Genomic DNA, 11,293 nt, shown 5'->3' with positions numbered 1-11,293 from the left:
CCCTCCCAGCCACTACCAAAAGATAGATGTTAAACAAAAGCAAAGGATGATGAAATTCAAAATTGTCAAAATCACCCTTTTACATCCGTTCCATCCAAATTCTTCATCAAATTACCTTCCAAAATGAGAATAGAAAATTGGCCCTAATAAGCCCAGACAATTGAAAAGTAAACGTAATGTATTTTAATCCTTTGTCACAACTCATTATCCTGGAAAAGTAGGCAGAAAAGACAAAAAAGCAAACTTTAAAAATCTACTTCCTTCTATTTGTATCTCCTGTGAAGGGCTGGCGACCCAAACACTGGAAACCAAGCGGCAGAGAAAGAAATGCATTAAAGCAGAAGTTTTGGACGTTTAGCATCCCTGCAGATCCTAGTCACCTCCGCTTCCCTGGTTCATCGGAGAGGAAAGTTTATAGCGGTGACCCTTCGATCCCAGATTGACGATTTACAGGATAAGAACTCAGGATCGGTATTGAGGAGAGGAATTTACTTTATTTCCCCTCTCCAAGAAGCAACGTCGGGGTGGTGGCGTGGAGAACAGCATTTATGTTAAAAACAACAGCTATAAAGAGAAGCTACAGATATGTATGCTGATTATAGCTATCACATTTCATTAGGTCAAGTAAAAATATTTTAAAAATTTAAATGTATGTATGTGTGTGCTGAACCTACACGAGGCTGAGTGGTCACTGAAATCATGACACGTCTGAAATACACGACATGAGTAAAACATGTCAGCCTTTCTTGGACCCACTCTCCCCAGTCTGTCCAGACTGTGTCTTCTTCGGCCCCCCAAAGCCTAGGGACCAGACCAGGGGGCGGGGGCGCGCAAGGGGATTCCCTGCGCTCCGGAACCTCCAGGCTCCTCTGATTCCGGGAAAGGAAGACCAGGGGGCCGCCCTTCCCCCGCAAGAAGATCTGCCTCGGCATCGGGTCTTGGAAGCCTGGGTCAAAGACCCGAAAGAAGGAAAGGAATCTGGCGCGAAGCCCGGCGCCGAGGGCGGAGAAACCCAGGGAGGGAGGGGCTCAGGAAGATCGAAGTGGGGAGGGGGCGATCCGCTTTGCACCCACCTTGGGGAAGCCGAGCGCAACCTCCCAGGTTTCCGATTTTCCAGTTTCCGTGGATAAAAAAAATCCTACCCCGACCCGGGCGGGTCTTACGCAATTATTTAAGTGGAGAGACGGAGGAAAAGTTTTGGAGGGGGGGAAGGAAAGGCGGAAAGAAACAGTCATGCCGTCACGTGGGCTGTTTTCACGCATAAAAGGAAGGTCCTCTCCGTTAGCTTCCAGTTGTCAAACGACTCGCAGCGACCGTCAGAGGACGCTCAGGAACTCCGTACCGCGCCTTCCTCCAACTGGACAGGCGGGACTCACACAACGCATCGCCTCTGCCGGTCCCGCGCCCCTCCCGCAGCCGAGATGCTTGCCCGCGCGCTGCTGCTCTGCGCCGCCCTGGCGCTCTGTGGTGCAGGTGAGTGAGTACCTGGGCGCCCGGCACCTGGGACTCCGCGGCTCCGTACACCCGGGTCGAGTTTCCGCTCTGACCTCTCCAGGGAACTCTAGGTATTCTGAATACCCTCGGAAGACAGAGGCTGTATGGCTTTGTAAAGAGGCTGGACCACTCGAGTCCAAATAAACTGGACGGACAGCTCAGCTTTGCCATCAGCTCTGATCATCATGGGTCACTTACTTAACCCGTCCGAGTCTCACTTTTCTCATCTGCTAAATAGGAATAGTGATACTAATTTGCAGGTTGTCATAAGACAGAATCTGATCAATATATGCGAGATGTTTTGTTTTTAATAGTACCTACTGTTATTGAATGGAAATAATTGTGTGTTAAATGCCCTAGTTAGTGCTTTCCTGCCCCAGGGAAGTCCAGATTGTTTTTTCAGGTAAGCAAAATGTTTAAAAATGAAGCTGTTTTTACTTTGAAATTTTCTCTACTTTTTTTTTTTTTGGCTGCACTGCGCAGCTTGCGGGATCTTAGTTTCTTGACCAGGGATGGAACCCAGGCCCTCAGCAGTGAGAGCAGTCTTAACCATTGGATGGCCTGGGAATTCCCTGTTTTGTTTTTGTTTAATGTAAATTAAGTCATGCCACTTTAATACTGTAAGCCATTCAATGATTTCCCTTGACACATGGAATAAAACCCAAATTCCCATAAGACCCACATGATCTGCCTTTGCCTTTTCTGAACTCACCTTCCACCTCTCCTCCTAGCTTTGCTTCTGCCACACTCTCTCAAACACGCCTCAGGGCCTTTTCACTAGTTTTCCTCTCAACTTGGAATGTTCTTTGTCCAGATCTTTCAACAGCTTTGAGTTCTGACAAAAACAAAAAGGAAACAACAAAAAAAACACTTAAATTTTGATTAATGTACTAGATCAATTAACTTTAATTTTGGAAGTCCTACTTCTTTGAGCCTCTTAAAAAGGCTAATTTGAACATCTAAAAAGTTACAAAGAAAAGCTTAGCAACATTCCACCAATATGTCTGGTGGAATATTCTGTTACCTTTATTTAGAATAGGAAGTTGGTATTTCTACATTATAACCATTCTGTGAGGCAAGCCAAAAAAAAAATTGTTTTCCCATGACTACCTGTATATTTCTTGAACTTTTTTATCATAAAGTTGAATCATAGTAAGTAAAACAATTAAATGTTTAAGTCAAGATTAAGACACTGAAGAATGATTTACTCACTGTCTTTACTTTCTTTTTTTAAAATTCGGGTATAGTTGTTTTACAATGTTGTGTTAATTTTTACTGTACAGTGAAGTGGAGTTCCCTGTGCAATACAGCAGGTTCTTATTAGTTATCTATTTTATACATATTATGTCATATATATGACATATATATCAATCTCATTGTCTTTACTTTATTGTAGCAAATCCTTGCTGTTCCAGTCCATGCCAGAATCGAGGTGTATGTATGAGCATAGGATTTGACCAGTATAAATGTGACTGTACCCGAACAGGATTCTATGGTGAAAACTGTACCACACGTAAGTTTGTTTTTGGGTGCCCTCATTTGGAATGGGGATATATACAGTTATCATTTTACAGAATTGTGTCTTATAATGAGGTCCCATTAATTTCTCTCTTTTTTTTCTCTTTGCAGCTGAATTTCTGACAAGAATAAAATTATTCCTGAAACCCACTCCAAACACAGTGCACTACATACTTACGCACTTCAAGGGAGTCTGGAACATTGTCAATAACATTCCCTTCCTGCAGAATATGATTATGAGATATGTGTTGATATGTAAGTACAAATCACTTTCTAGGGCTTTCAGCGGCCTCAAAGAAAAATGTACTTTATAAAACTTTAGATTTTTAAACTTAATCCAAAACATTTAAATATACCATTTTAGTTTACCTTCTGTCTTAATGGCCAGAAATATTGACATCTGAATCCCTTCAAGTTTATAAAGTTCTGTCTCACAGTCAGAATTCTACTTAAAATCCTGCATACCTGCATACCTCTTCTAACCTTCACTGTTCTTGACAGTTTGTGAAGGAAGTGTGGTCTAGTTGTTTATTGAATGCCCATGGGCCACAGAATTGCACCCATTAAAATAAATGGACAATTTGGATTGGGGTCAGCAAGAAAATACCTTTATTTCTAAAGTGAGTGTCAAGCCCAGACATTCCTCATAGGCCTCTTCAGCAGTAAGTGGATGGTTATTTGAAAAATCAAGATGGCTGGACCATACTGTCTTCTGTAAAGTATATATACGTTATCAAAGATGCATGTTAATGAATCATTCTTTCCTCTTTTTTGAGTACCAGTGGCCGTTGGCTTTAAAGTATAACTGCTTTAAAATAGAGTATCTTTGTTGGAATTAAATTCACTCTAGTGCCACTTTGCATATTTTACAATAAAAATGAACATTGATTTGCCTTGCATATGGGAGCAAATAATGTTTTTTTTTCCCCTCAAATTTCAGCGAGATCACATCTGATTGACAGCCCGCCAACTTATAATGTGCACTACGGCTATAAAAGCTGGGAAGCCTTTTCTAACCTGTCCTATTACACCAGAGTTCTTCCTCCTGTGCCTGATGACTGCCCAACACCCATGGGTGTCAAAGGTGAGTGAGAGGAAGCAGTTAGAGATGTATTAACTGTAACTGGGATTGGATTGCTACCTAGAAAATTTGACCATAAACTATGATTTATTTGTTAATAAAACCATTTTTTCCTTATGGATATCTCTGGAGATTTTTTGAAAGTGTGAGTCCATGTAAACTACTCCATGAAAGTGAATGGGCATTTTGGTACAATGTCATGATGTTTTCAAATTCTATCATTAAAACTGAATTAATATTAAACAAAATAGATTAAAATATTCAATAAGAAGTTGTTCCCCTGTGTTTTAGAACTTCCATTTATATTATGATCCTGTTCAAAGTTGTACTTCTCCTGTAAGTGAAAAAGTCCCTGGTTAATTGACAGTCACTCTCTGCTTCCTTGAATATATAGATGGATTCTTACCTTAGGCTTTCTCATTTTTCAGGGAGGAAAGAGCTTCCTGATTCAAAAGAAGTTGTGGAAAAAGTACTTCTAAGAAGAAAGTTCATCCCTGATCCCCAGGGCACAAATATGATGTTTGCGTTCTTTGCCCAGCACTTCACCCATCAATTTTTCAAGACAGATCATAAGCGAGGACCAGCTTTCACCACGGGCCAGAGCCATGGGGTAAGACAGAGTTAAATCAAAATTAGTAGCAAATCATAGTTCTATCTATAAAAACCTTAAATGGAGTTTCCATTTTAATTCACTGGTTTGGTAAAAATACAAAAACAAACACACAGACACACATACTTACATACATATATACAGATTATTATTTGTAGTTTGGCTCTTATATTTTTAGTTTAAAATATTGGCACTGCAAAAGGTTGTCTTCAAAAACATTTGTACCCTGATTATGCTGCCTTAAATATTATAAGGTGAGATTTTTGCAGCATTATTATCTCTTGGATTTCAGTGACATAGCTTCAAGTTATTGATAAGAATTTTATATCAAACATTTTCTGCTTCTTTTTAAAAGAAATACCATATAGTTATAGTGAAACTTATGATATAAGCTCCATATGAGACACTAATAGGTGACATATTTAGGAGACATATTTAGGTTTGTAGGTTTTAGTAGCTTCAGTGGATAAACAAGTTAATTTATTATTTTGTGGCTGTGAAAAATGTGTTATTGAAAAATTTTAATTAAAGCAAACTAAATCATCAAGTTATTTAGTGATAAATACATCATAGACACTTTACATAAGAATAAACAACAGCAACAAATTAAAAATTTTCCATAATCTTCTAGGTGGACTTAAATCATGTTTACGGTGAATCTTTGGAGAGACAGCATAAACTGCGCCTTTTCAAGGATGGAAAAATGAAATATCAGGTTTGTTCCATTTAAAAATTAAGAATTAGTTATGACTCACTACCCACCTATGTTCAAAATCTCTTATGATTAAAATTTGTTTCTTACCTCTTTTGTTACTGTTATTTTTTAGATAATTGGTGGTGAAATGTATCCTCCCACAGTCAAAGATACTCAGGTCGAGATGATCTACCCCCCTCATGTTCCTGAACACCTGCGGTTTGCTGTGGGGCAGGAAGTCTTTGGTCTGGTGCCTGGTCTGATGATGTATGCCACAATTTGGCTGCGGGAACACAACAGAGTGTGTGATGTTCTTAAACATGAGCATCCAGAATGGGACGATGAGCGGTTGTTCCAGACAAGTAGGCTAATACTGATAGGTAAGCAAGAAGGGCAAATCATTTAAATAAAATCCTCTTCCCCAGAGAAAACTAACTTTGCTAGGTTTTCAGTAATTCTGGGGGAATGTAGTACGTGTAAAATCACCTGCTCCATATTCATTCAATTCCTGAGCTTTTGATGGTAAAAAAGAAAATATAAAAGTGAAGGAATGGCAAATTAACAATTGCATTTTGGTTTCTTGAATGTTTGTGAGAAGAAATTCATGTTCTAAATTTTTCTTTTGTGCCAATAGGAGAAACTATTAAGATTGTGATTGAAGACTATGTACAGCACCTGAGTGGCTATCACTTCAAACTGAAGTTTGACCCAGAGCTGCTTTTTAACCAACAATTCCAGTACCAAAACCGTATTGCTGCTGAGTTTAACACACTCTACCACTGGCATCCCCTTCTGCCTGACACCTTTCAGATTGATGGCCAGGACTACAAGTATCAGCAATTTGTCTATAACAACTCCCTCTTACTGGAACACGGCCTCACTCAGTTTGTTGAATCATTTACCAGGCAAATTGCTGGCAGGGTAAGCATTATTATTGAAAAACAAAACAAAACAAAGGACTTGTCAGTAACTAGAATTTCTGCTGCAGAAATGATTTTTCTTAAACTTACTAAAAGAGTAATTATTTGCTAGTAATATTCTTTCCTTGAAATAAGAAGCCTAACATATAATCTCGATTATAATATAATGTTACCATTATAATCTAGATCATAGAAATATTCTATAAATATTCCAAACTTACAGTTTAGGTCTCAGCTGGGAGCTGGGGCATCAGTCTTATGTACTTGGTACCCAAGGGATGCTTTTAAAATAGAAATCTGGGAATTCCTTGGTGGTCCAGTGGTTAGGACTTCACACTCTCACTGCCGAGGGCCCAGGTTCAATCTCTGGTCAGGGAACTAAAATCCTACAAGCTGTGCAGCACGGCCAAAAAAAGAAAAAAAAAAATCTTAAATATGCCTAAAACTCAATTGTGTTCTACAATGTAATTCATTTTCAACAGGTTGCTGGTGGTAGGAATCTTCCAGTTGCAGTAGAGAAAGTATCAAAGGCTTCAATTGACCACAGCAGAGAGATGAAATACCAGTCTTTTAATGAGTACCGCAAACGCTTTCTGCTGAAGCCTTATAAATCATTTGAAGAACTTACAGGTGAGAAACAGTTTCTAAACTTCTTCAAAGAGTCAAGGGGCAAATGAAAACAGCAGAAGTTGAAAGGAAATTGAGCAAAGGGTAAGACTTTTTTTATTTTGTAAAAGTTTTACATTGGTTGTATCTCTGTCCTTGTCACCTTCACAGGAGAGAAGGAAATGGCTGCGGAGTTAGAAGTGCTCTACGGTGACATTGATGCCATGGAGCTGTATCCTGCTCTTCTGGTAGAAAAGCCTCGACCAGACGCCATCTTTGGGGAGACCATGGTAGAAGTTGGAGCACCATTCTCCTTGAAAGGACTTATGGGTAATCCTATATGTTCTCCTGAGTACTGGAAGCCTAGCACTTTTGGTGGAGAAGTAGGTTTTAAAATCATCAAGACTGCCTCAATTCAGTCTCTCATCTGCAATAATGTGAAAGGCTGTCCTTTTACCTCATTCAGTGTTCAAGATCCACAGCTCACCAAAACAGTCACCATTAATGCAAGCTCTTCCCACTCTGGACTAGATGATATCAACCCCACAGTACTACTAAAAGAACGTTCAGCTGAACTGTAGAAACTGATTGATCATATTTATTTATTTATATGAACTATTTCTTTTAACTTAATTATTTAATATTTATGTTAAACTCCTTGTGTTACTTAACATCTCTGTTAAGGAGAAAGGGGTCATACTTGTGAAGATTTTCATGTTGATTTTAAAGATGTCTTCAAGTTAAAGGGGGAAAACAGTTTTCATCCTTTTGTACAATCCAATGAGAAATGAGTGTGACATCTTTTTACTTGAATTTCAACTTATAATAAGAACAAAAGCTAAGATGTTTGAACATTTAAATGCTGTTACAAGATGACAAAATGCTGCACATTTCTTTCTACACTATCGATATTTCCAAGGTGTCTTCCATGATGTGTGAGAAGCAGCTACCTACTCAATGATCATTTTATGATCTTTTAGCCATTTTCTGATCAGTTTACTTCTATTTTGTTTTCCTGGTTTTAAGGTCTGAGTTTGTCTTTCTTTGGACTCTATACTTTCTTACCTGAACTTATGCAGGTTTTCAGGAAAAGCTCAGCTCAGGACTACTACAGAAGGCCTTTACAAGAAGGTATACACTCATTTTAAGTGAAAGGCAGAGAACTTTGTGAATAATTTAAAACCAAAGTAGCCTTGTAGAGGCTAATAGCTTAGAACTGTAGGGGGTTCTCACTTAAAAACAAAACTTAATTGCTGAATAGTTCCCAGGAAGACAATGCTTCTTTTCCACAGCTCATTGTCAGCTGACATTTTCTGGTACTGTATATTAATTTAATTTATTGAAGACTATTATTTATGTCTTCTTAGGATGGTTATTATAAACTGGGTTTAAGGCGGCATTGATTTTTTTTTCTGCATTATATCAGAATCAATGTATCTTTTGGGATTACCTCTGAATTATTAATACAAGATAAGTAATTGGCTTAAGATTTGTGAATACATTTATTTAGGAATCCAACTTTGGTATACTTAGATGTAAAGTTGGAATTTGTCTTTAAGGTTTACCTATACACCAGCCCACAGAGAATGTTGTGTCTCATTAGCCTGGATGTGCTATAAGACTGATATTTTGTACATTTTTGAGGGACCTGTGGACGTTTCATTAATTCATTGACCCATAACTTGCTGGGGGGACATTCCGTGCAAAGAACTGTGGGTTTTAATATTTTTAAATCAAGCACTGACTACAGACAACATCAGTATTTATGTAAATAATTGAAAAAGTATGCCTCAGGCAGAGGGAGAAAATAAAATTTCATTAAAGATAAATAACTCAGGGGAACTTTTAAGGTTTTATGTTATTGTTAAGAAAGAATCAATAGTAGATGGGCTTGTATAAAAAACTGTTAACTTGATTTAAAAAAACTGATTTGTTAATATCTGAATGACTGAATCTGGGAATTTGGAATATGTGTTGAATGTTTTGGTGCCTCAGACAAATGTATGATTAAATTAATTTATGTAAACTGTATGTGTTGAAACAAATGTCTGTTTATTTTTGTACTATTTAAGAACTGAAAATCTCTTCTAAAATAAACTTTGACTGTTGCTGTATATCTTTGTCATGAGATGATTTCTGTAAGGCATTATTATTCTCCTATCTCCAAACTGGACTGGCCCTTAATGAAATGGTTCTGCCCTCAGTCATACAGAGGCTTCTTAAGGTCACTATAATCTCTCATTCACGGCAACACTGTATTAGAAAATGTGTGCTCTGTGCTATAGGGGATAGCCACAGATTTGTTTTCATTGCCTAGTCTTAGGAGAGGAAAAAAAAAAAAAAAGTATACAAAAGGCAAAGAATAAGAGAAAGTTACTAAGGAGGTACAAAATTTTTTTTTTTTTTTGCGGTATATGGGCCTCTCACTGTTGTGGCCTCTCCCGTTGCGGAGCACAGGCTCCGGACGCGCAGGCTCAGCGGCCATGGCTCACAGGCCCAGCCACTTCGTGGCATGTGGGATCTTCCCGGACTGGGGCACGAACCCGTGTCCCCTGCATCGGCAGGCGGACTCTCAACCACTGTGCCACCAGGGAAGCCCAGGAGGTACAAAATTTAACAGGAAGTTCAAAGAGGGAAAGATTATGTTCAGTTGGGTAAATAATTGAAACCTGGCTCATTGGCTTCTGTCATTCCCTACTCTTGACATCTTGGTAATTTCAATATCCACATAGACTGCATACTTAACATCCTGCTTGGGCTCTCTTGTCCTCAACTCCAGTATTGCCTTCTTCCATAGTTCCTATGGTCATACAGACCTTGATCTCATCATTAATTACTGCACCATTTCCAAAATTTTCATTTCAATCATCTTCCTTTATTCCCAACACTTCCAGCTCACTTATTTTAGTACTTACACTCTAACATCTAACTTCAGTTTCACTGAGCCTATTGATTCACCAAACCTCATCACTATCTTTCACCTCTTATCTCCTCATTTCCTTCCTTATGCATCTGACTCAGATTCCATTGCCCATGTTTGGACTCCCTCATTTCTTGGTCTACTCTCCACTGTACTTAACTGGCACAACTTAACTTCATCCATAAACAGATTATTTGACTTCTCAGTAGCATTCAACACAAATGTCTAGCTTCTTTACTGAAAGATTGTTTTTCTTGGCTTCATGGTTTCATACTCTCATCTTTCTTCCCTTTCACAGTGTTACTATTCAGAGGGTTGTTTGGTTTTTTTAATATATTTATTTATTTATTTTTGGGTGCTTTGGGTCTTCGTTGCTGCAGGCTTTCTCTAGTTGCAGCGAGCGGGGCCTACTCTTCGTTGTGGTGCGCGGGCTTCTCATTGAGGTAGCTTCTCTTGTTGTGGAGCACGGGCTTTAGGCGCACGGGCTCAGTAGTTGTGGCCCACGGGCTTAGTTGCTCCGGGGCATGTGGGATCCTTGTGGACCAGGGCTCAAGCCTGTGTCCCCTGCATTGGCAGGCAGATTCTTAACCACTGCGCCACCAGGGAAGTCCCTATGTAACATTTTCGAACTAACAAAAGTATAGGGATGGAGAATCGATCAGTGGTTACCAGATTAGGGATGGTGGGATGGGTAGCTATAGCTATAAAGGGGTAGCATGAGGAAGCCTTGTTCTGGGATAAATGAAACTCTCATAAATTGCTAATGGGAGTATAAAAGTATACAGCCACTTTGGACACCAATCTGGCAGTTTTATATAACGTTAAACATAAACATACCCTATGATCCATTCATGGCTGCTTTATTCATAATAAACTGAAATTCATTTTAAAAATGCAAACAACTCAAATTCCATCAATAAGAGCATGGATAAATAAATGGGTGTATCTCCATACAATGGAATACTTCTCAACAATATAAAGTAATGAACCACTGATAAATTCAACAACGTGGGTGAATCTCAATTACATAAGGAGAAAAAAAAGTCACAAAAGAGTACATACTGTGCAATTCCAGTAATATAAAATTCTTAAGAAAGATAAAACTAATCTATAAGGAAAGTAATCAAGAATCAAGGCTGGGGGAAGAGGGAGTGGCAAGGATTACCTGGAAAAGTACATAAATAAGCCAGCTTTCTGCAGCAGTGGAATCATTTTATATCTTGATAATGGTATAAGTGACATGGACATATTCTACTTTAAAAATGTATTATAATTGTACACATAACTGTGTACATTTTACTGTATGTAAATTATAGCCCAATAAAAAGTGAAAACATAAAAATACACTGGGACTAAATGATAGATCCCACCAATGCTTTCTTGTTCTACATTTATTTTCCACTCATATTTGCTATCTATTATAGTAATCATTTTTCTGTAAATTGTATTT

The 11,293-nt window shown here is 38.5% G+C and overlaps 1 protein-coding gene across 1 annotated transcript; it reads left to right on the top strand.

Moving 5' to 3' along the window:
• Positions 1–1,296: 1,296 nt before the first annotated feature.
• On the top strand, positions 1,297–9,037 carry PTGS2 (prostaglandin-endoperoxide synthase 2). The gene is made up of 10 exons (XM_032643408.1): positions 1,297–1,473; positions 2,891–3,007; positions 3,124–3,267; positions 3,953–4,096; positions 4,522–4,703; positions 5,335–5,418; positions 5,531–5,777; positions 6,032–6,318; positions 6,800–6,947; positions 7,095–9,037. The coding sequence occupies exons 1-10, from the start codon at positions 1,422–1,424 to the stop codon at positions 7,502–7,504; spliced, it is 1,815 nt and encodes a 604-aa protein (XP_032499299.1). The 5' UTR covers positions 1,297–1,421; the 3' UTR covers positions 7,505–9,037.
• Positions 9,038–11,293: the final 2,256 nt, after the last annotated feature.

Source organism: Phocoena sinus, chromosome 1 (genome assembly GCF_008692025.1).
Source record: "Phocoena sinus isolate mPhoSin1 chromosome 1, mPhoSin1.pri, whole genome shotgun sequence".
Taxonomy (NCBI): domain Eukaryota; kingdom Metazoa; phylum Chordata; class Mammalia; order Artiodactyla; family Phocoenidae; genus Phocoena; species Phocoena sinus.
The sequence above is the reverse complement of the archived record's forward strand: the minus strand, read 5'-3'. Positions and strand labels throughout refer to the sequence as shown.

What these genes read in the sequence shown, in the direction of transcription:
- PTGS2 (XM_032643408.1), top strand. Translation starts at nt 1,422, where the DNA reads ATGCTTGCCCGCGCGCTGCTGCTCTGCGCCGCCCTGGCGCTCTGTGGT. An exon ending in CCTGGCGCTCTGTGGTGCAG is followed by an intron (nt 1,474 to 2,890) that starts GTGAGTGAGTAC and finishes ACTTTATTGTAG; the next exon opens with CAAATCCTTGCTGTTCCAGT. An exon ending in CCACGGGCCAGAGCCATGGG is followed by an intron (nt 4,704 to 5,334) that starts GTAAGACAGAGT and finishes ATAATCTTCTAG; the next exon opens with GTGGACTTAAATCATGTTTA.